Source organism: Ornithorhynchus anatinus, chromosome 3, assembly GCF_004115215.2.
Source record: "Ornithorhynchus anatinus isolate Pmale09 chromosome 3, mOrnAna1.pri.v4, whole genome shotgun sequence".
Classification (NCBI taxonomy): Eukaryota; Metazoa; Chordata; class Mammalia; order Monotremata; family Ornithorhynchidae; genus Ornithorhynchus; species Ornithorhynchus anatinus.
Window position 1 is genome coordinate 86,740,603 of NC_041730.1, and position 25,512 is coordinate 86,766,114.

Here is a 25,512-nt window from a genome sequence, read left to right on the forward strand (position 1 = left end):
GAAAAAAACCGAGTCCTGAGCCCCAGATCTTTCCATTGAGCCCCCAAACCTATAATCCAACCCCCCAGCCCTGGATTTTCTCTGTACCAAGGTAGCTTGTCGTTCCCCCAGTCACCGCCCAACCATCATGCCCAGCCCTGGTGGCCGGTACCCACAGTCCTCTCTGGCAACCCCTGGAGGGAGCAAGGTAAATTGGCTATAAACATGCTAGTTCTAACACCCTGTAGCTTCTCCAACACTCCACGTATTTCCCTGAACCCTTTGGATTGTAACTTCCAAGAACCTAGGGGCCATGCCAAGTCTTAGCCCACCGAGCAGCTGGCCAGGATTCACTTAATGCTACTTGACGGTGGGGCTGTCAGTGGAGGAACGAGCTGACCTAAATCTTCTTTCTCTCCCATAGCCATGGCTTCCGGCCTATTTCTCTTTCTCCTTCTCCTCCTGCCCTCACCCGTCCCTGCCCCCTGCCGCCCTGCCACCTCGGAAGAGTGTAAGGACAACCAAAAGTTCATTCCAGGATACCAGCTGGCAGGAGAAGGCGTGGATGTCACCACCCTCCAGCGCACTGGCTTCTTTCCCGTGGATCTAACTAAATACCTCCGGAAGAACGGAACCTGCATACTCTGCCACAATGACCATCTGGGTGGGGAACGGCAGCGTCTCCCTTTGGCCATCATGGACTGGCGCGCTGAAACGTCCGAGTGTCACAGGGCAGTAGTCAAGACAATGTCTCACTCGACCATAGAGGTGGCCCACTCAGTATCCAAGAGCATCCAAAATGACTGGAAGGTGGGGCTGGAAGTGGCCCCCAAACCAGGAATCAACTTCCAGGTGTCGTTAGCCGCATCCCACTCCCAAGCAGTCAATTTTGCTACAGGGAAACTGCAGGAGGATGAGTATATCTTCACCAGCGATGAGGTGGAGTGTCACTTCTACAGGTGAGGGATCTGCCGCTGGCTCTGGGGTGGGGAACAGCCAGTATTATAGCAATAGTAACAAGAATAATAACGATTATTATCAATAATAGCAATAATAATAATTGATTTTGCATTGTCATTTTTTCCCAAGTGCTTTCATTTTAAGGATCTCATGCTACCCTCCAGGATACCTGTGAGGTAGGGTTTATTACCCCCATTTAGCAGATAAGGAAACTGAGGCATTAGAGAAGTTAAGGAGAGGAAACAACTCTGTTCCTAGTAGAGCGCTCTGCACATAGTGAGCTCTCAGTGAATACCATTGATGATGAGAACGATGATGACTAGCCCAGTGTCCTACAACAAGCCAGTGTGACAGACCCCGTCCAAACTGCTACTTCATTAATCCAAGCATTTATCCTATCCCACCTTGATTACCATATCAGCTTCGTTGCTGACCTCCCAGCATCCTGTCTCTCGCCACTTCAGTCCATACTTCACTCTGCTGCCTGGATCATTTATCTACAAAAACCTTCTGGGCTTGTTTCCCTACTCCTCAAAAACCTCCAGTGGTTGCCCATCCAACTCTGCATCAAGCAGAAACTCCTTACCGCAGACTTTAAAGACTCAATCACTTTGCTGTCTTCTACCTTTCCCGTCACTGTAAACAGCACTACCAGGCCTTTCTGTCTCAAAAGCCTGTAACCTTGGCATTGTCCTTGATGCCTCTCTCTCATTCATCCCACATATTCAATCCATCACTAAATCTAGTCTATTTGACCTTCACAACATCACAAAAATCCACCCTTCCCTCTCCATCCAAACTGTTACCACATTCATCCAATCACTTATCCTATACCGTCTTGCTTAATGTAGCAGCCTCCTTGCTGACCTCCCTGCCTCCTGCCTCTCCCCACTCCAGTCCATACCTCATTCTGCTCCCGGGATCATTTTTCTAAAAAAACTTTCAGGCCATGTTTCCCCACTCCTCAAAAACCTCCAGTGGTTGCCCATCCAACTCCACATCAAACAGAAACTCCTCACCGTCGGCTTTAAAGCACTCAATCACCTTGCCATCTCCTACCTCACCTCGCTACTCTCCTACTATAACCCAGCCTGCACACTTTGCTTCTCTCATGTCAACCTACTCATTGTACCTCAATCTCATTTATCTTGCTGCTGACCTCTCGCCATGTCCTGCCTCTGGCCTGGAACGTCCTTCCTCTTCATATCCAACAATCACTCTACCCACCCTAAAAGCCTTATTGAAAGCACATCTCCTCCAAGAGGCTCGTCCTGACTATGCCCTCATTTTCTCTTCTCCCACTCCCTTCTGTGTTGCCCTAACTTGATACTTTAATTCACCACCACTACCCAGACCCACAACGCTTATGCAAGTATCCATGATTTATTTCTTCCTTTTAATGTCTATCTCCCCCTCCAGACCACAAGCTCACTGTGGTCAGGGAACGTGTCTGCTACATTGTTATATTGAGCTCACCCAAGCACTTAGTACAGTGCCCTGCACACAGTAAGTGCTCAATAAATACGATGGATCGATTGATTGATTGATTGATGGAGCTGAGACCAGAATGCAGCTCTCCTGATTCCCAGAGTAGTAATAATGATTATAATAATAATAGTGGTATTTGTTAAATGCTTACTTCGTGCCAGGCACTGTAGTAAGTGCTGGGGGGTATACAAGCAAATAGGATTGTACGAAGTTGGTATTTGTTAAGCGCTTACTATGTGCCGAGCACTGTTCTAAGCTCTGGGGTAGACACAGGGGAATCAGGATGTCCCACGTGAGGCTCACAGTCTTAATCCCCATTTTACAGATGAGGTAACTGAGGCACAGAGAAGTTAAGTGACTTGCCCACAGTCACACAGCTGACAAGTGGCAGAGCTGGGATTCGAACTCATGACCTCTGACTCCAAAGCCCGTGCTCTTTCCACTGAGCCACGCTGCTTCTCTATATACGAAGTCCCGGTCCCATGTGAGGAGCACAATTTCAAACCCCATTTTACAGATGAGGTAAAGTGAAGCGACTTGCCCAAGGTCACACAACAGATAAGTGGCAGAGCCGGGGCTAGAACCCATAACCTTTTGACTCCCAGGCCCGTACTCTATCCACTACACCTTGCTGCTTCTCTATCCCGCTTCATAACAAGGAAGTCCAGATGGGTATTGGCAGAGGGGCTTTAAAGAGACGGTCAGTTGGACATCGGTCTTCTCACCCATTTCCACGCATGTGGATAAAAATCTCACCAAGAATAGTGACATCAACCAGCCTAGAGACCAGATTATGTGCAATGGTCCATACTTTACTGTATGCATCTTCAAATGGTCCTTTGCATACAGTAAGTGCTCAATAAATCCCATTGATTGATTATCTGCATTTGCTATGTTTAGTGCCTGACACTATTTTTTTATAGTATTTGTTAAGCGCTTACTCTGTGCCAAGCACTGCTCTAAGCACCAGGGTTGTACAAGCTAATTAGGTTGGATACAGTCCATATCCCACATGGGGCTCACTAGCAATCCCCATTTTAAAGGTGAGGTAACTGAAGCCTAGAGAAGTTAAGTGACTTGCCCGAGGTCACACAGCAGACAAGTGGCAGAGCCGGGGATAGAACCCAGATCCTTCTGACTCTCAGGCCCGTGCACTGTCCATTAGGCCACACTGCTCATCTGTATTGTTCCTGCATCTTCTTGAAACCTTTGCTTTAAAAAGGGTTAATCCATTTCAAATTGCAGTCCAGCTGGCAGGATTGCCTTTTCCCGCTGTCTCCTCAGTGTCTATGGCTAGGCCACATTGTCTGTGGTTTTGCTTCAGTGTGTCTTTTCAATGTTTCTTCTGTCTTTGCTGATTTACATCCTCCTTAGCACTTACGGATGCATCTCAATTTACATATTTTGAATCCTCTAGTTGTAAATATTTCTACGTTGGTCTCCCCTGTTAGAGTAAGCATGCCTTACTCCCTCTACACTGTAAGCTCTTTTTTTGTAATAACGGTACTTGTTAAGCACTTATTATGTGTCAGGCACTGTTTTGAACACTGGGGTAGATACGAGCTAATCAAGTTACTTGTTGCGGGCAGGGAAAGTGTCTACCAAATGTTATCTTGTACTCTCCCGAGCACTTAGTACAGTGCTCTGAACAAGGTAAGCATTCAATATATTTTTTTTTTACTTGTTATTTGTTAAGTGCTTACTATATGTACTAAGCACTGGGGTAGGTACAAGCTAATCAGGTTGGACATAGTCCATGTCCCACTTGGGGCTCACATCCAAGCCTCATTTTTACAGATGAAGACTGTAAGCTTATTATGGGGGGAAATGGTCTGCTAATTCCGTTGTATTGTACTGTCCCAAGCACTTGATGCTGTGTTCTGCCCATTGCAAGCAATCTATCAATGCCATTAATTGATCGAAGAGGTAGCTGAGGCACAGAGAAGTTAAGGTACTCGCCCAAGGTCATAAAGCAGACAAGTGGCAGAACGGGGATTAGAAGCCAGGTCCCCCTGGCTCCCAGACTTGTGCACTATCCACTAGGCATGCCGCTTCTCTAAATAAATACCACTGATTGATTTTAGACAGACAGTATTACTTCATTATTCTGGACTTCCAAAGAGATTAGTACACCAAGTGGGTGCTCAGTAAATGCTAATGATATTACTACTTTGCTGAAGGCAGTTTACCTATATCACAATACTGTTCACTGCTGTCACCTCAAACTTAATATGTCCAAAATAATAATAATAATAACGTTGGTATTTGTTAAACGCTATGTGCAGAGCACTGTTCTAAGCGCTGGGGTAGATACAGGGTAATCAGGTTGTCCCACATGAGGCTCACAGTCTTAATCTCCATTTTACAGATGAGGTAACTGAGGCACAGAGAAGTTAAGTGACTCGCTCACAGTCACACAGCTGGCAGAGCTGGGATATGAACCCATGACCAAACAAACAAACTCCATATCTTCCCACCCAATCCCTGTTCTACCCCTGACTTTCCCATCACTATAGACAGCACCACCATCTTACTTGCCTCCCAAGCCCATAACAAATGCGTTATCCTTGACTCCCTTCTCTCATTCAACCCACATATTCAATCCAGCACTAAATTTTGTCAGTTCCCGTCATCACTAAAATCTGCCCTTTCCTTTCCATCCAAATTGTTAATCCAAGCATTTATCCTATCCCGCCTTGGTGACCGTTATCAGCCTCCTTGCTGATCTCTCTGCCTCCTGTCTCTCCCCATGTCAGTCCATATTTCACTCTGCTGCCCGGATTGTTTTTCTACAAAAATGTTCAGACCATGTTTCCCTACTCCTCAAGTACCTCCAGTGGTTGCCCACCCTCCTCCTCATCAAACAGAAACTGCTTACTGTCGCTTTTAAAAGCACTCAATTACATTCCCCCCTCCTACCTCACCTCGCTACTCTCCTACTACAAGCCAGCCCACACACTGTACCTTGAACTCATCTATCTCACCGCTGACCTCTCACCCACGGCATGCTTCTAGCCTGGAACGTCCTCCCTTTTCGTATCCAACAGACAATTATTCTCCCCACATTCAAAGCCTTATTGAAGGTACATCTCTTTCAAGAGTCCTTCCATGACTAAGCCCTCATTTCCTCTTTTCCCACTCCCTTCTGTGTCCCATTGACTTGCTTCCTTTATTCACTTCCGCCCTTCCCCAGCCCCATAGCACTTAGGTACATATGTGCAATTTATTTAGTTATATTTAAGTCTGTGTCCCCCTCTAGTCTGAAAGCTCATTGTGGGCATGGAATGTGTCTGTTACATGTTTGCGTTGTACTCTCTCAAGCATGTGGTACAGTGCTCTGCACACAGTAAGTACTCAGTAAATACAATTGATTGAATAATTGACAGGGAGTAGGGGAAATGAGGGTTTAACTGGGGAAGGCCTCTTAGAGGAGATGTAATTTTAATAAGGCTTTGAAGGTGGGAAGAGTGACAGTCATATATGGATGGAGAAGGAGTTCCAGGTCCAAGAGAGGACATGGGCAAAAAGTTAGTGATGAGATAGACGAGATTGAGGTATAGTGAACAAGCTGGCTCTGGAGGAGCAAAGTGTACGGACTGGGCAGTAGTAGGAAAGCAGCAGGGTAACATAAGTGGCAGCAAAGCGATTGAGTGTTTTAAAGCCGATGTTGAAGAATTTCTGTTTGATGCAGAGGTGGATGGGCAGCCACTGGATGTTCTTGAGGAGCGGGAAACACAGACTGAACATTCTTTCAGAAAAATGATCTGGGCAGCAGAGTGAAGTAAGGAGCAGAGTAGGGAGAGAAAGAAGGCAGTGTGGTCAGCAAGGAGGCAGATGCAATAGTCAAGGTTGGATAGGATAAGTTCTTCGATCAGTGGGGTAGCTGTTTGGATGGAGAGGAAAGGGCAGATTTTAGTGATGTTATGAAGGTAGAACTGACAGGATTTGGTGCCAGACTGAATATGTGGGTTGAATGAGAGAGATGAGTCAAGGATAATAATGCCAAGGTTACGGGAGCTGATCAATCAATGAATCAATCGTATTTATTGAGCACTTACGATGTGCAAAGCACTGTACTGAGCGCTTGGGAGAGCACAATTCAACAACAGACATTCCCTGCCCACAGTGAGCTCACAGTCTAGAAGATATAGACATACTCTGTGCCAAACTAATTTTTTGTTTTTAGCTTCCACCTGCATGCCATGCTCCCATGTCCCCTCCCACCCCTGACACACATGGAACCCAGTAGAACCCGACAGTTCCTGGCACCTAACTGTAGCTCAGGATCCACACTTTGAGCAGGGAAACATGCCTGTCTATTGTTACACTGTACTCCCCCAAATGCTTAGTACAGCGCTCTGCACACAGTAACCACTCAATAAATATGATTGAATGAATCAAGAGCTCCAGCTTTGTATGGATCCCAATTTTCCTTCCAGGTTTTTTTCTTTCATCATGAATTTCAGGAGGGCCCTCCGGGACTCGAGATTCACCTCCTGGTGCCAGGGAATCCTGGCACCATACTCAGCCTTCCCCTAGCACCATTTTCAGCCTCTCCCTACCTGGGCCAACACAGAGCCATTCTTGGAGAACCAACCCTGGCATAGGGCAGGGTCCCCTTATACCATGAGATGGCACATAGCATTATAGGCTCCTGAAACACCTTCATTTTCAACATTTGGGGAAAGGAAGCAACCCCTGTCATTGTAATTTCCAACACAGCATTCAGAAGACCTGCCCCAATGAGGCAGTGGTTTAGAGTTGACAAGGAGGGCATGAGCATCATCATCATCATCACCATCATCAGTAGTATTTATTGAGTGCCTACTATGTGCAGAACACTGTACTAAGTGCCTGGGAGAGTACAATACAATAGAGTTGGCAGGCACATTCTCTGCCCACAACGAGCTGAATTGGGGGTGGAAGTAAGACCAGATCACTTTTCATAGGGAAACACAAAGCCCTTCAGAATACCAATAGTAGTGTTTGTTAAGCATTTACTATGTGCCCAGCACTGTGCTAAGCACTGGAGTAGATATAGGATAGACTGTAAACCCATCAGTGGGCAGGGATTGTCTCTATCTGTTGCCCAATTGTACATTCCAAGCACTTAGTACCACGCTCTGCACATAGTCAGCGCTCAATAAATACTATTGAATGAATGAATATAGGATAATTCGACTGGACACAGTCCCTGTCCTGCACAGGGCTCTAGGTCTAAGTGGGAAAGAGAACTAGTAGTGACTCCCCATTTAACAGATGAGGAAACTGAAGCAACTGAGATGTGGTTTCTTATCTCTTCCAGGAGGCCTTCATCACCCTCACCACCCTGCCCATATCCCCCTCAACTGCTCTTTTAGCTCTTCAACATCACCTAAATACTAGGATATTCATTCATTCATTCATTCTTTCAATTGTATTTATCGAGTACTTATTGTGCTCAAAGTTCTGTATTAAGCACTTGGGAGAGTACAATATAACAACAAACAGACACATTCCTGCCTACAGTGAACTCACAGTCTAGAGGGGGAGACAAACATTAATATAAATAAATAGATGGTTGAGTAAATAAATTACAGCTATATACATATGCGCTGTGAGGACGGGAGGGAGAATGAATGAAGGAGTAAGTAAGAGCGGCACGGAAGGGAGTGGGAGAAGAGGAGGACTTAGTCAGAGAAGGCTTCTTGGAGGAGATGTGCCTTCAATAAGGTTTTGAAGTGGAGAAGAGCAATTATCTGTCTGATAGGAGAAGGGAGGGTGTTCCAGGCCAGAGGTAGGGTGTGGGTGAGCGGTCAGCGGTGAGATAGATAAGATAGGGGTGCAGCGAGAAGTTTAACTTTAGAGGAACGAAGTGTGGGGTCTGGGTTGTAGTAGGAGAAGTAATGAGGTGATGTAGGAGGGGGTAAGGTGATTGAGTGCTTTAAAGCCAACGGTGAGGAGTTTTGGGTTGATGCGGGGGTGGATGGGCAATCACTGCAGTTTCTTGAGGAGGGGGGAAACATGGTCTGAATGCTTCCGAAGGAAAATGATTTAGGCAGCAGAATGGAGTATGGACTGGAGTGGGGAGAGACAGGAGGCCGGAAGGTCAGCAAGGAAGCTGACACAATAATCAAGGTGGGAGAGGATAAGTGCTTGCATTAATATGGTAGCATTTGGACAGAGAGGAAGGGGTGGATTTTGGCGATGCTGTGAAGATAGAACTGACAGGATGACTTGAATATGTGGGTTGAACGAGAGAGAGGAGTCAAGGATAATGCCAAGGTTATGGACTTGTGAGACAAGAAGAATGGTGGTACTGTCAACAGTGACGGGAAAGTGAGTGGGAGGACAGGGTTTGGGTGGGAATATAAGAAGTTCAGTTTTAGCCATATGAAATTTGAGGTGATGGGAGGACATCCAAGTAGAGATGTCTTGAAGGCAGGAGGAAATGTGAGACGGCAGAGAGGGAGAGAGATCAGGGCTGAAGATGTAGATTTGGGTGTCATCAGCATAGAGGTGATAGTTGAAGCTGTGTGAGTGAATGAGGGAGTGGGTGCAGATGTAGAAGAAGGGGGCCCAGAACTGAACCTTGAGGGCCCCCCACAGTTAGGAGATGGAAGGCAGAGGAGACGCCCGCGAAGGAGACTGAGAATGAGTGGTCAGAGAGATAGGAGGAGAACCAGGAGAGGACAGTATCCATCCCCCACTCCACTGAACTTAAGCTCGCATCTTTCAACTCTCTTGCTTCTCCCTATCTGTAATTTATTTTAGTGCCTGCCTCCCCCACTAGATTGAAAGCTCCTTGAGTGCAGGGACCGTGTGTAACAATTCTACTGTACTCTCCCAAGTGCTTAGCACAGTGTTTTGTGCACGACAAGTATTCAATAAATATCACTGATGATTTCAATTGAATCTGGACTGACTCTTCTCTCCCCTCCCAGGTTTCACCTTGTTCGTGACCCCCCACTGAAAACCCATTTCAACCGAGCTATCCAGGCCCTTCCCCTCAAGTTCAACTCCTCCACTCAATCCAACTACTTCCGTCTGGTCTCTGAATACGGCACTCACTTCATCACGTCTCTGAAGCTGGGGGGTCGGACCAGCGACATGACCGCCCTGCGCACCTGCAAGCTGGTTCTGGACGGGGTCACGGCCGACGAGGTGGCCAACTGTCTGGAGGTGGAAGCGAATGTGAATGTACTCAACCACGGGCCAACCACGGCCAAAAAGAAGTGTGAGGAGCAGGGGGAAAAGCATGGGATCCAAGGGTCCTTCCACGACACGTACAACGAGCGACACGTGGAGGTGGTGGGAGGGCATCATGAGAAGACGGCTGACCTGATATTTGGGGGCCCCCAGGGGCCAGAGCACTTCTCCGCCTGGATTGCCACACTCCCAGCATCCCCCGGGCTGGTGGACTACTCCCTGTCCCCTCTCCACTTCCTGCTGAAGCCCCAGGACCCCCGCAGGGAAGAACTGAGGCAGGCCGTGAGCGAGTATATCAACGAGAGGGCCCGGTGGCAAAACTGCACCGAGCCGTGCCCTCCCGGGAAGGTGAAGAGTTCCCGTGACCCCTGCCGCTGCGTATGCCAGAAAATAGGAGGCATAGACGAGAACTGCTGCCCTCAGGATCGGGGTCTGGCCAGGATGGAGGTGACCATCAACAGGGCCAAAAATCTGTGGGGAGACAAAACCACGGCCACAGATGCTTATGTCAAGGTGTCCCTCGGGGGGCAGGAGCGGAAGACTCCCACGGTGTGGAACAACAACAACCCAGTGTGGGGGCAGTGGATAGATTTTGGTATGATCCAGCTGCCCAGGGCGGGACCCCTGAGGGTGCAGGTGTGGGACGAGGACGAGGGTTGGAATGATGACCTCTTGGGCTCCTGCGATCAGGAGCTCGTGGCAGGGGATTCCCAGAAGATAATTTGCCTCTGTAAGCAGGGCTCTCTGGAGTTCACGTATAAGGCCACCTGTGCGGCCCACCTGAAGGGACAGAAGTGCCTAGAGTATGCCCCTCTGTGGGACCAAGCTGTGAAGGACCAACTGGGTCTACCAAGTCCAACGGCCCATTGAGTGGTGGGAACGCTGGAGTTTCCAGGGGCTAGTGCTGTGGGAAACCCAAGCCCTTCGCCTCGCTACTTTCTCTTCTAAGCAGAGCAACTCAGGCCATTAATGTCAACCAGTCAGTCAATCATTCAATCAATCAAGTCAATCATTCAATCAATCAATGGTATTTGTGTGTACAGAGCACTTCACTTAGCACTTGGGAGAGTACATTATAACAGGGCTGGTAGACGCATTCCCTACCCACAACGGGCTGATAGTCTAGAGGGGGGATGTTGAATCGTGGACTCGATGACCCCTTGGGGGAGGTCATCCAGGCCCATGTCTGCCTCCAGGTTGGACACAGCTAAACTAACCAAGTCACTTATTTTTCCCAGGGAAGGAGAATCTCAGTTTCTACCAGTCGCCCAGGTTTATGATTAGCAATCCTCCCTGCTGAGAATCTAACCCAAATCTGGCATACTGAAGTTATGTCAGTTTTCCTCTCTAATGTCTCTTCAGTGGCAGTGATCTTTTGATATGGTAGCCTTAGAGTACGGATTTGAGGTGTTATATCTCATTTAAACCCACTTCCACTCCCAAATCATTTTTTACATTGGGATTCACCCAAATCATTTTTTACAATGAGATTCACCCAGATCATATATGTCCAAAATGTAGTTTTTTAGAACTTTCGTTACATTTTCCTTGGTAATCCTGCTGCCAAAATGAATTTATTGGTTTGAGTCTATCCTATTCCAGGTTCAGATATTACTGATTTACCGCATTGATGAGATGAATCGCTGATGCCTCCAAGGTCATCAGTATGCTTGGTCTTGTATTTTGGAAGGAGCTATTTGGAGGCCTAGGCATTTTAAGTGAACCATAAATAATAGATATATTTTCTCCAGCAGGTTGCTATGATGTCTAGCATCTGACCGTTATTACGTCATTTGCTAAAGTCCAAAAGAAGTACTAGTCCTGAAGAAACGTTTGCCAGACAGATGTTGCATGTGAATCGTGGAAAGATAATCTAAAACAAACTTTTTTTAATTAAATTTTTTTTTTAATTATACCCCCAATCTTTCCCCAACAAAAACCTACAGTGTTATCCCTGCACTGTATTTCCTTTTCAACCCCAAAACCTCTCTTCCCCATCCATATTGTCTCTTCTCCAGAGTTCTTCTCACAGCGAGGGCTGTTGAATGAATGGATAAATGAATGAACAAAATAAATTTCCTAGTGGCTTAATTTTGCAAGCTTTCATCAGCCACCTCATCTCTCCTCTAAACTATAAACTTATCGTGGGCAGGGAATTTGTCTGCTGTATCATTATATTGTCCTTTCCCAAGCATTTAGTACAGTGCTCTGCACACAGTAAGCACTCAATAAATACAACTGACTGACTCACTAATCCATGTAATCAACTCTGAACACACTTCATTTTCTCTGTGTCTCTCTTCACTTGTTCTGAATTGACTGCTTAAATGACTGCTTTGCACAGCACTTGTAACATTACATGGAGGCGAGCACAGAATAAATGCTTTTGTTGATGATGATGTGACTCTGAACTGGATGTGATTTGGAAAATTGCTGTGAAACCTATAGACTGAGAAGGCTCAGTGGATACCGGTAGCTTTCAGTTACAGAGGCCTCTAAATCCAGTAAACCAGCCCATTTCAAAATGAAGCAGGACCAGCTTTCAGTGACCCAGTACTGATAATAACAGTAATAATAATGATAATAATAATACTACTTGTTAAGAGCTTGCTGTGTGCTGAGCACTTTACTAAGCACTGGAGTTGATATGATCCTGTTGGACATAGTCCCCGTCCACATGGGGTTCACAGTCTATGTAGGAGGGAGTAGGATTTAATCTCCATTTTACAGAGGAGGAAAATGAGATATAGAGAGGTTGTTTGATACAAGGTCACACAGCAGACAAGTGGCAGAGTTGGGATTAGAATCCAGGTCCTCTGACTCCCAGGTCCATGCTCTTTCCTCTGGGCCAGGCTGATTCTCACAATAGTAACTGTGGCATTTAAGAGCTCACTTTATGTTAAGTTCTGTACTAAGTGGAAGGTAATACACTTAGATGCAAGATAATTAGTTTAGATGCAGTGTCTGTCACCCAAGGGGCTCCCAGTCTAAGGTGGAGGGAGAACAGGTACCGAATCCCCATTTTACAGATGAGGAAACAGGTATGGGATTGGGGTGAGGATGAGGGCTGGACTCCTGGGCTCCTGCAACCAGCGGCTTGCGGTGAGGAGTTCCCAGAAGCCCCTTGTAAATACAGCTCCGTGGAGTTCTCCTATAAGGTCACTGAGGTCCACAGAAGTTAAGTGGCTTGCTCAAGGTCACCCAGGAGGTGATAGAGCTGTGGTTAGAACCCAGGTCCTCTGACACCCAGGCTCGGCCTCTTTTCTCTAGCTCAGAGTGCTGAGGTTCGTCGTGACTGGCCCAGCATCCTGGGTCTTCTGAAGCAGCGTGGCTCAGTGGAAAGAGCACGGGCTTGGGAATCAGAGGTCATGAGTTCGAATCCCAGCTCTGCCACTTGTCAGCTGTGTGACTGTGGGCAAGTCACTTAACTTCTCTGTGCCTCAGTTACCTCATCTGTAAAATGGGGAATACCTGCGAGCCTCACGTGGGACGACCTGATTACCCTGTATCTACCCCAGCGTTTAGAACAGTGTTCGGCACATAGTAAGCGCTTTACAAATACCAACATTATTATTATTCTGTGGCAGGATGTACCCTTGGGCGGGGAATGGTTTAGGGGAGGAGAGACTGTCCCACAGTCTTTCAGCAGAGCTCAGCAACTCTCTTTCCAGCAGGCCGCCTGAAGGAAGAGGAGCAGATAGTGGCCGAGGATCCCTGCTCTGTTCCAAGTTTCTTAGGAGTTTAAATCCAGTCAATCCAAAGCAGCTGGTTTCCATTCACAGGGATTTCCAACCAAGGGAATAATGCCTTCAGGACCAGAGGACGTTTTGCTGAGTCCACGGCCTTCAGGAAAAGAAAAATGTGGAGCTAATAGGGTGAACCTAATACATGAGGGAGGAGAGGCTAGCCGATGAGCCTGTAAAAAAGAACCAGTTGAATTTGGCTGGTTCTCTATTCAGCCTTGAAGTCTTAAATTTCAAATGGATTATTCAACAAACTAAACGGAAACCCTGCCTTGGGCAGAGAAAAGCACCATGACTTGGGAGACAGAAGGCACAACTCAGAATTAGGTTACCCAGATTCTTATCCTTCCTTTTCCTCTGATTTTTTTTTTTGGGGGGGTGGGTGTCCCTGGGCAAGTCTCTTAAAATCTCTGGGCCTCAGTTTCCCCACCAGAATAATAGCTGAGTGGTTCAAGCGTTGGATTTAAGATTCAATGGGTGTGTGTCCACATGGGTTCGAACCCTACTTCTGGTACCTTATTTTGAGAAGCAGCGTGACTTGGTGGAAAGAGCCTGGGCTTGGGAGTCAGAGGTCGTGGATTCTAATCCTGGCTCTGCCACTTGTCAGCTGTGTGACTTTGGGCAAGTCATTTAATTTCTCTGTGCTTCAGTTCCCTCATCTGTGAAATGGGGATTAAGACTGTGAGCGCCACGTGGGACAACCTGATTACCTTGTATCTATCCCAGTGCTTAGAACAGTGCTTGGCACTTAGTAAGTGCTTAACAAATACCACATTATAACAATGGAGCTAATTATCCCCATCATTCAGAGATGTCAACTTTTCATTTTGCAACAGGGGCAAAAGGTGGAAGGCAGGGATTTTAAGGGGAATTGACTTTTGATGGTATTCGTTAAGTTTATACTATGTGTCAGACACTGTTCTAAGCACTGGGGTAGATACAAAGTAATCAGGTTGGATACAGGCCATGTCTCACCTGCGTCCCACAGTCTTAATCCCTATTTTACAGATGAGATAACTGAAACACAGAGAAGTAAAGTGCCTTGCCCAAGGTCCCACAGCAGACAAATAGAGGAGTCGGGATTAGAACCCAGGTTCTTCAGATTCCTAGGCCCAAGCTCTATCCAATAGGCCATGCTGCTTCTCCTAGGAGGGGACTAGCTTCAAAGAGGAAACCTACTACTAAGTGGGGTCTTTTCATCCCCAGTTGGGAAATCAGGTCAGATCAGAGACCTGGTGTGAATGAGGCTGGAGTCCGGCTCAAAAGTTTATGGGGACCATCATCCCCTTCACTCTCATCGAACAGACACCTACATTGCTCATCCCTTCCTCTCAGGGCTGCTAAGAAGAGGTCTGGAGAGGATCCTATCTTTCAAAAGCATTGAACTTCTCAAAAGAAAACAAGGCTCTCTTTTAAAAGCTAAAGTATCATTACAGCGGGAAGATGAAAAGTCTTGCTGTAGGCATCAGCATTAGTCAAACCAGCTCTGGCCTGCCCGACCCCACTTCTAATCCATTTCCTCCACTGGCTCCCAGCAGCAGCGTCGGAGACTCCCCAGAAGAATTACTGCCAAGTAGGCCTGAGGTTTAGCCTCAAATAGCCACATCTTGAGGGGGTGTTCACCGCCCCCAAGGCAGCCCCTCAGGGGAAGGTTAATTTTCCCAACTCTGATCCTGGATGCTTTTTCTTTCTCTCCCACATACTGCATGAAATAAACAGAGCTACAGAAAATATTTTTAAACACACACGCCCACCCACCACAGGGGCCCCCGTCCAAAGCGGCTGTCTCCTCCTAACTCCTCTCCTGTCGCCTAGGATGACATCACGGCTATTTGCCAACTCCTGATACTTTTTTTAAAAATAGCAGCTGTTATGGGGCCTTGATCTTTTGTCAAAAAAATCATTTGCGGTCTCACAAGCTGGCCTGAAGCCTAGCTTGATGGTGGCTCTCTGGGCCCAGAATGTCCACATTTTCCCATTGACGTCAGGCCGTGTCTCCGGTTCTCTCAAGGCTGCTGGTCTGGGATGGGAGGATACTGGCCCAGCTTTCCAGTTGGAGGGAAATGGCTAGTGATTGGTGTCAAGAAATCTGGGCTCTGTTCCCACACAGGCTTCTAAGCCTGAGGTTCTAGGCCAGAATAAGATAAAGTAAAAGTCCCTTCCCTGTTATGAAAGCTGTGAAATCCTACTCTGGGAAAGATTTCTTATAAGAAAGGAAGTCAGCATGGCAACTGGAAGCTTGGTGGAACAATGTGACGGTTGCATCCCCTGGACATCCTTTTCATCCATTTATTCAGTCATTCGATCTTATTTATTGAGCACTTACTGTGTGCAGAGCACTGTACTAAGCACTGGGAGTGTACAATACAACATCCTCAGTGTTCAGGTTAGACCTGAACATTTCTAGCTTTTCCCTCTCCATCTCATTCTTTGTCTGGAGGAATCAATGCTTGTCTAGACTCCTTGGGGCCAGGGAACATATCAACCAACTTTATTGCATTATACTCTCCCAAGCACTTAGTAAAGTGCTCTGCGTGCAATAAGTGCTCAATAAATATCATTGATGAGTTGATGGATTGATGAAATGTATCGCAACCCCCCTCAAACCTGTAAGGGATTTTGAGCTACACTCTCTTGGGGGGAAAGAATTTCCTCTTCTTTCTCTAGTCCTCTCCCTCACCCTTCTTCTCGTCTCTTCTCCCTATTCCCCCATCTCTTTCTTCTCCCCTTTGCTCCATCCTCTCTTTTCTTCCCTTCACTCTCCTTTTTTTCCTCTCTTTCTTCCCCTTATCCCACCTATCTTTTCCCCTCCTCCTTTTGATCTTTCATCACTTGCTCTTTTCCTCTTCCTCCTCCCCCTTCCTCTTTCTCCTTTCTCCATTTCTTTTTCTGCCTCCTCTCTTTCTTCTCTCTCCCTCATTTCTCCTCTCATTCCCCTCTCTTGCACCCCACTCCCCACTCTTCAATATTTTGCTCATTAACACCATCACTGACTACCCCAGTTCTTTTCTTCAGTCACAGAGGTGTTTGTGGTAATTCTATTTCTGAATCTAACCCTACAGAGAGTTTTGAGACTGATGGAAATGGGGTCCCAAAAGACTATCCACCTGTTCCCTACCCCCATCATTTTCACCGTACCCCACAGTATGAAAATAATAATAATAGCTATTATTATTATGATACTTGTTAAACACTTTCTATGTGCCAAGCACTGTTCTAAGCACTAGGGTAGATACAAGTTAATCAGATTGGACACAGTATCCCCTGGGACCCGACTGAAATGCTTCCCGTCTGCTTTGAGGATTGTGGATTAAAGAGTCAGGAAAAACAGGAAGGACACCATTGAAACCTTGGCTTAATTAGCTGTGAAAGAAGGACCAGAGCTCAAGCAATTATGTAATATTAAATATAATAATAACAGGGGCTAATAATACTGCTTACTAATAGTGCTCAGTGCTTAGAACAGTGCTTGGCACATAGTAAGCACTTAACAAATACCATAATCATTATTATTATAGTCAATCAATGGTATTTACTGAGCACTTGCTGTGTACAGAGAACCATACTAAGCGCTTACTATCAATTGATCGATCAGTGGTATTCATTGAGCACTTTGTATGCAGAACAATATACTAAGCATTTACGGAGTGCCAAGCACTGCGTTAAGCACAAGGCTTCATACAAGACGATTGGATCAGACCCAGTCCCTGCCCCACATGGGGCTTCCAATCTAAGGTGATGGGAGAACAGGTATTTAATCCCCATTTTACAGATGAGGAAACTGAGGTTCAGAGCTGTTAAATGACTTGCCCAGGGTCACCCAGCAGGCAATCGGTAGAGCCAGGATTAGAACCCAGGTCCCCTGACTCCCAGGCCCCTGCTCTTTCCAGTACATCACCTGCTTCCGTACATTTAAAATGTGAAATGATGCTGAATGTGCCATGGCATCATCATCATTATTACTAAGGACAATAGAATCATCATCATCATCATCATCAACAGTGCTATTAATAGACCCCTACTAAGGGCACAGCAGCATATTACAAGCTTGAGAGAGTAGAACAATAGTCAAACACACATTAGCTTACAACCTAATGGCAGGGACAGACGGATGTATTTTTTTTTTCTGCCAGTAGTATAATCCAAGAAAAGGCCAAGAAATATAACAGCATGACTATGAAATAGTTAAATAATTGAATGAAAAATAAAATTAAAAATAAACAAATGTAGATTTGGGCTGAGATTAGGGATAAAATGCATAATGCTAATGGTGATTGTGGGGTTGATTCGATTGGGGTGATGCAAATATTCGGGAAAGCTTACCAGCGGAAGTAGGCTTTTGAGAAAGTTTTCAAGCTGGGAAGACGTGTGGTCTGGCAGATTTCATGGGGCGGAAGTTCCAGCCTCAGCAAGCAAGGGGTCACATGTGGGAGAATAGAAAATAGGGTCCATATAAGAAGACAAACTTGAGAGGAGCAAAGAGTGCGAGCTGGGACGAAGCTGAAGAAGAAAGCTGATATGGACGACAGAGAAATCTGGTGGATAGCCTGGAAGTCAATGGTAAGACTTTACCCCAAGATTGTCGGGGAGGATGGTGGTGTTCTAAGTCAGAGGTGGAGAAAAGTTAGGAAGTTTAGGAGGGAAGATGACAAGTTCAGTTTTAGACACATTAAATTTGATTTAAATTTTAATTTGTGCAGGATTGTAAAGTAAGGAATTGTTTGGACTGGAGAGATGATTTTGGATTCATCCACAAAGAGATGGAACCAAAGGCTGCCCAAGAGAGCAAGTAGTGCCAGGGCTATGAACGGATGCCGAGTTGCCAGGACTCTAACATAGCAAGCTTAAAAGTGCCAGAGATGAGCTTTAACAAGCCCCAGGATCGATTAATCGCCAGAGGAAATGAAGAAAAAGTAGCAGAAGGATGACCAGAGCACTCCTGCAGCCCTCCTCAGTTTCCCCAGGTCCATTCCCAAGCTGGTCAACTTATTTAGTTTGAAGGCAATTATGTCTCACCAGTTCTGGAGATTCAGGAGGGCTAAGCAAGAGGGAAACAGTTCCTGCCAGCCACAGGGATGGTCTCTTTCTCCTTTCACTAGCTGCTAAGGATGACCTGGTTTTGAGGAGAGAAGAAGGCTCTTTATCCACTGGCCCTTCAAGGGACAATGCAGGAATATTTATCATTTAGTCCCAATTACAGGACTGGGATTTGGTGGGTGGGTCATTTTCCTGGTGTCTTTCATCCTCTAATAACAGTGCTGAGTTCTTTCCTGTCCTTCAAAGCCTTCCGCCCAACCCTCACCTCAGGGACCTTGGAAAGCCACCCCCCCAACAAGTGGATCAAACTCACCGAACGCCTGCTAGGATCCACTCAGAAAAGACATCCTCCTTGCAAAGTGGCCAGAAATTTCCCCAGAGAAGCCCAACTGTTAGACCAGAGATCTCACCCCGCAGACTCCCGAAGCCCCGTTCAGCCGGTGCTATTTTACAGTCTGAACCAGGAACCCTGACACTGCTACCGACGGAGTCTTCTTTCCAAAACGTTGCATGGGTCTCGGCTCCTTCACACCCAGGTCTTAGCAAGGAGCGCACGGAAACCAACAGCAGACCGTGAATGGGAAGTCCAGCCCCGGTGGCTCTGCAGGACTTAGAACCCCCTTTTCCACTAGCGCATTTCTCCTTTGCTACAGAGTGAGTAGGTTTTCAAAAGGCTGAATAGCCACAAGGCTCTGCCACTTGCCTGCTGTGTGACCTTGGGAAAATCCCTTAATTTCTCTGGGCCTCACTTTCCTCAATTGCAAAATGGGGATTCAATACCTGTTGTCCCTCCTACTTAGATTGTGATCCCCATGTCGACAGGGGCCGTGTCCAACCTGATTAACCTGTATCTATTCTAGAGCTTAAAACGGTGTTTGACACAAATACTATTTTTTTAAAAACAAGGTCAATCTGACCCCAAGAGGACCAGTCTCAGGTGGCAGGTCCCCCAGCACTAGCATCACTGGAGTCTGAGTTGAAAGGGACATAACCCAATCTGAGGGTTGTACCGAGACTTTGGAGGACTGGATTAGCTGGATTTGCCCAGTTTTCCTCACCGGGTAACTAGCCTGGCCCCCTGATTTGAGTTGACCCACAGGATTCCGGCATCTGCATCCAGACGGAATGGGATTAACATCTGGGAAGACCCTGCAATGACCCCATGGTGATTCGCCCTCCAAAACTGTCTTTGTGGGCTGCTGGAAATTGTAGTCTCAGCCACTCCCTCCGTGGTCGAGGAGTTGGGGGCCATGTTTGGCCCACTATCCAGGATCCAAGGCAGGACCCCTGAGACGTCCCCAGGCTGCAGAACTGCAGATTTGGAACACGGTGGCTCTTCTTCTCCTGTGTTCTAACTCCAGCTCATCAGTGCCGCTACAGGTGGTCTCAGGTAGGTGGATACTCCTCCTGCAAAAGAATGGGGATCCCAGAAAATGCCCTTCCTAGAGGCTTCCCTAAGAGTGCTTCCCCAAGAGTGTATGAAGGTCATTTTGAGACTAACTTTTTAAGCAAGGGGTGGATTTCCGTTAAAGTTAGCAGCGCTCTTGAAAATGACTTCTCTCTCTATTCTGCTTCCTCCTCCCGTCAGAGCCCGGGGTCCGCCCGAGGGGCCATTTTAAAAAAGAATGTTGCAAAGCATTGCCTTCGTTCGTTATAGAATGTACTCAGTACTTGTTGCAACCACTGTGCGAAATTCTGGGCTAGACACAAGACAATCATATCAGATACCATCTCTGTCCCGTCTGTCACAACTCTTGTATTTACTCTCCCAAGCACTTAGTATAGTGCTCTGCAATAATAAACAGTAAATACCATTTTTTGACTTAAGGAGTGCAAGTATCTTATACCCATTTCACAGATGAGGAAACTGAGGTGCAGAGAGCTTAAGTCACTTGGCCAAGGTCTCACAGCAGGCCAAGAAGAGAACTGGGACTAGAACGCAGGTCTCCTGATTGCCTGTCCTATGCTTTTCCCACTAGACCATGCTGCCTTTTTAGAATGATGAAAATCAGAATGAGGCAGAATAACATATCTGAGCCCCATGTGGGACAGGGATTTTGTCCGACCTGATTAACTTGTATCTACCCCAGCACTTAGAACAGTGCTGGGTGCTTAACAAGTACCATAAAAATTATTATTATTTTTACCTGAGGCAAGTCTCACCATCGGCGTTACTGGCTTTACATGTAGCCAAAGATAGCTAGAACTAGATGGTGTTCATCCTGGTTCCCTTCTGAGTTGTATTTTTTTTAAAATGGCATTTGTTAAGTGCTTACTATGTTCCAGGCACTGTACTAAGACCTAGTGTAGATACAAGCTAGTCAGGTTGAACACATCGCATCATCTCCCACATGGGGCTCACAGTCTTAATCCCCATTTTACAGATGAGGCATCTGAGGCACAAAGAAGTTAAGTGATTGCCCAAGGTCATACAGTAGACAAGTGGCAGAACCCAACTGAAAACTGGGATTAGAACCCATCCTCTGTCCATTAAGCCACACTACTTCTCTCTCCAGGGTGGTTGCCTGGCTCTTACTCCCCTGGTTTCAGCTCCAACGGAATCAATCATTGTATGCAGAGCACTGTACTAAGCGCTTGGGAGAGTACAATATAACAGAGTCTGTAGACACGTTCCCTGCCCACAATGAGTTTACAGTTTAGAACTGATAATTCTGGTGGCAGAGAAAAGATTCTATCTTCTCTGGGACCAAGGAAGGGGCTGTTGAATTACAATTGCATCTGAATCCCACTTGGTCGCTCGTTCACCAGATGAGAGGGGAGTACCTATAAAAGAAGAGATAAACCATCTGGGCACCAAATTCATAAGAGGAAAAACATGATCTGAGGGGATCCCCGACCCACCAAACACATTCCTTTTGGCAGTAGGAATTTACCAACTTTGGTCTTGGGTCACCTTTGACTCCTCTTTATTTTTCACCTCTCAAATTACAGTCTGAGTCTAACTCCTGCTGGATTTTCCTCCACTATATTTCTAGAATCACCCTTTCCCCACCAAACTGACACCCCCACCCAGTTGAAGCTCTTGTAATCTTCCAACTAGATGACTGCACCCCTGTCAAGGTCACACCTGGAGAGTTACCAGTACTCTACCAGGCTACGGGAGGGAGAATCAAGCAGAGGCATACTTATTCCATTCCTAGCTTGGCCAGTGACTAGAGAGTGGAAGGCAATCTGCTACAAGTCAAAACTCACCCATGCTGGGCAGCAGCAGCATGGGAGAGAGTCGAGGGCAGAGATACAATTTGACTGCACGGAAGGAGGTGATGGTAAACCACTTCCATATTTTTACCAAGAAAACTCTATGGGTACACTACCAGAACGATTGCAGATGGAGAGTGGGGCGTTCTGGGAGAGATGTGTCCGTAGCGTTGCTATGAGTCGGAAACGACTCGACGACTCAAGACGACTGCAACACTTTTCTCCCTGTCTCCAGGCTCTCCCCTCTGCAATCCATCCTACTCTCTGTTGTTCCAGTCAGATTTCCTGAAATATTATTCATAGCTTGTCATGCTCCTCCTGGAGCCACTCATTTCCCAAAAGCACCTCACCACTGACTTCAAGGTTCTCCACTAGCTCTCCTTCCTCCTTATATTTTTAATGGTATTTTAAGTGCCTACTCTGTGCCAGGCACTGTACTAAGCGCTGGGATAGATAAAAGCTAGTCAGGTTGGACAAAGTCCATGTTCCACCTGGGGCTCAGTCTGGCTCAGTGGAAAGAGCCCGGACTTGGGAGTCAGAGGTCATGGGTTCTAATCCCGGCTCCAACGCTTCTCAGCTATGTGACCCTGGGCAAGTGACTTAACTTCTTTGTGCCTCAGTTCCCTCATCTGTAAAATGGGATGAAGACTGTGAGCCCTGCTTGGGATAACATGATTACCTTGTATCTCCCCCAGCGTTTAGAAGTGAGCTTGGCACATAGTAAGTGCTTAACAAATACCAACATTATTAATCCTCATTTTACAGATGAGGTAACTGAGGCACAAGAAGTGAAGGGACTTGGCCACTGTCACACAGCAGACAAGTGATGGAGCTGGGAATAGAACCCAGGTCCTTCTGACTCCCAGGCATGTGTTCGATCCACTAGACCATGCTGCTTTTCCACTCTCTTCACCTGCTGCATTCCAAGTCACACTCTTCACTCCCACCATGCTAGCCTTCTGTCTCATCAATCAATCCATCAGTCGTTGATATTTATTGAGCACTTACTGTGTGCAGACCACTGTACTAAGCACTTGGGAAAGTGCAATACAACAGAGTTGGTAGACATGCTCACTGCCCACAAGGAGTTTACAGTCTAGAAGGGGAGACAGACATAAATAGAAATAATTTGTAATATATAATTTATAGATATGTGCATAACTCTTTGGTCTCCACCTTTTCTCTATACCCTTGACTTTGCTTGCATCTCCTGTTTCAAATCTGCCAGACCCTAGCTCTTCCCATTTTCAAAACTCTCCTAAAAACCCTTCCTTCTGTTACCCCAGCTAGATTGTAAACTCCTTTAAGAATAGGGATCCCACTCTACTGTACTCTTTCAGGGCTTAGAACAGTGCTCTGCACAAGGTAAGCGCTCAATAAGTATATTGATTGGTTGATTAATCACCTGGACCGCCTCCTCATGTGGAACTCTAACACAGATTATCTGCCCATAGACAATCCCCTTGGGGATCGTTAAAGACTGAATCTCTTTAAGGGCAGGAATTGTATCTACTACTTCTGTGTTCTCTCCCAAGGTACTCTGCTAAAAGCACCAACTCAGTAAATCCCACTGATGGATCAACTGATTAAACCAGTTTCTAATAAACCCCAAGTCCCTCTCTCCAAAAAAATTCCAGAGAGAAGAGTCACCTGGGGGAAATGCCCCTTTGTAATGTAAAGGGTCTGGGGAGGCAGAAGGGGCTGAATGCATTTGTGTCTTCAGAGGGGGGTGAAAGTGAGGAGCAAATTGAGTGAGCTGAGATGATGTGGCAGAACAAAACCCAAAGACGTGAAGAAAGAAGAGATGATCCACTCAGCATGAGTCACAGGAAACAAACAGCTCTGTGGGGTCAAGGAAAACCGCTTAAAAGTCGAGTGTGGCAAATTTGGGGATTTTAACATCACAGAATCGTAAACCACGGAGCTTCAACAGGCTCCAGGAGACCCTTCGGTCCCTGAAGCCCTCAAGACAGAACTGCACTTTAATCATCGCTCCAGACCCTTAATTTAATTTCCAGAGAAGGAGATTCCATGATTGAACATTCACTCCCAAGTGAACCGGGAAACCAGGAGAAACAGGCCCACGGCACGCCTTGCCTGCACGAAGGCTCCTTTTATGTCCAAAGCACATCCATGTTGGCGCTCTCATCGGATCCTCACAATCTTCCTGTGGGACAAGGACCGCTCTCATTTTATAATTGGGGAAATGGGGGCTCAGAGAGAGATTGCGATCCTTGCCCTCAGTTACCCAGCAAGTCACAGATGGGCCCACAGCCAGTCCCTCACTCTCTCCTGATTGCTGTTCCAGAGGGCTCCTCACTGTCTCTCCCTCAAATCCCTTTCCAGGCGAGGGAAAGTAGGAAGATTTCTGGGAAAAATGTTCATTAGCAGAAACAGGGAAATCCTGACATCAGGCTCTATTCCCCAGGTGAAGGGTCCCATTTGGAGATGTGAGGGGTTTTTTTGTTTTTTGTTTTTAATGATACTTAAGCACTTACTATATGTCAAGCACTGTTGTAAGCACTGGGGTACATACAAGATAATCAGGTTGAACAAAGTCCTTGTCCCACCTGGGGCTCACAGTCTAGGCAGGAGAGAGAAGAGGTATAAAATCTTCTTTTTACAGGAAATTGAGGCAGAGAGTTAAATGAATTGACTGAGGTCACCCAGCAGGTAAGTGGTGGAGCCAGAATTAGATGCCAGGCCCTCTGACTCCCAGGCCTGTGCTCTTTCCACTAGGCCTTTATGTTCCTGTTGAAACATTCAGAATTAATATCTCTACCACCCTAGCTTCCAGCCCAGTTTTGGAATACTCCAAGTACCTCCAGTGTTTAATGACTAGACTCATAGGCTCAAATCCATCGTGGCCATCTCCTTCCACCACCATGAAACTCCACAGTGACTGGAACCCTCGTTGATTTCTCTTCTGTGTCCCCCATGGGCAGCTGCTGGCATGACCATCCCTCCCTGCCCTCAGGGTCCAACCGGTGACCCACTGGCTGCAGAGAAAGCTTGCATTTCAGCATCGTGAATCCCACAGAAGCTCCAAAAGTGAAGCTAGAAGGTTTCAATTTCTAGCGTGGTTCACTTCTGTAGAAAGCCACTGTCCTGGAACTGCTGACAACTTGATAGTGAGCTTTGAAAAACCCACCCCTTCCAGGAAGCCTGGTCTGATTAATCAGCAATATTAATTGAGCACTTGCTCTGAGCAGACCACAGTATTAAACATTTTGGAAGAGTGCAAAAGAATCTGTAGACATGATGCTCGCCTTCAAGGAGCTTGAAATCTATCAGGGGAGGTGGACACTAAAATACACTATAGGTAGAGGAAAGCAACCAAGTTTGAAGAGAAGTACAGAAGAGAAGCAGTGTGGCCAAGTGGAAAGAGCTTGGGCTTGGGAGTCAGAGGACCTGGGTTCTAACCCCAGCTCTGCTACTTGGCGGCTATGTGTGACCCGGGGCAAGTCACTTCACTTCTCTGTGCCTCAATTACCTCATCCATAAACTGGGGATTAAGACTGTGAATCCTATGTGGGAGAGGGACGGTATCTATCCCATCCCTTAGTTCAGTGCCTGGCACATAGTAAGCACTTTAGAAATACTATTAAAATAATAAGAAAATGCTGTGCTAGAGAGAGCTAAGCAGCCAAGTCCTTGCGGGGAGCATGAAAGTCCTGAAGTGGCAGTAGAAGAGCACGCAGATTGGGGAGATGGGTGATTAATCAGAGAAAGTATCCTGGAGGAGATGTGATTACAGAAGAGTTTGAAGATGGGGAGAGCAGTGGTCTGCCGGAGTGGAGTTCCAGATAGAAGGGAGGAACTGTACAAGAGATCACTGGCGAAAGATACAAGAACACAGCACAGTAAATTGGCTTGAAAAGAGCAAAGAGTGGAAACT

The 25,512-nt window shown here is 46.5% G+C and overlaps 1 protein-coding gene across 1 annotated transcript; it reads left to right on the top strand.

Annotated features, from left to right (window-relative positions):
* Window positions 1-405: 405 nt before the first annotated feature.
* On the top strand, window positions 406-10,619 carry LOC100079767 (perforin-1-like). The gene is made up of 2 exons (XM_029061420.1): window positions 406-938; window positions 9,351-10,619. The coding sequence occupies exons 1-2, from the start codon at window positions 406-408 to the stop codon at window positions 10,483-10,485; spliced, it is 1,668 nt and encodes a 555-aa protein (XP_028917253.1). The 3' UTR covers window positions 10,486-10,619.
* The last annotated feature ends 14,893 nt before the right edge of the window (window positions 10,620-25,512 follow it).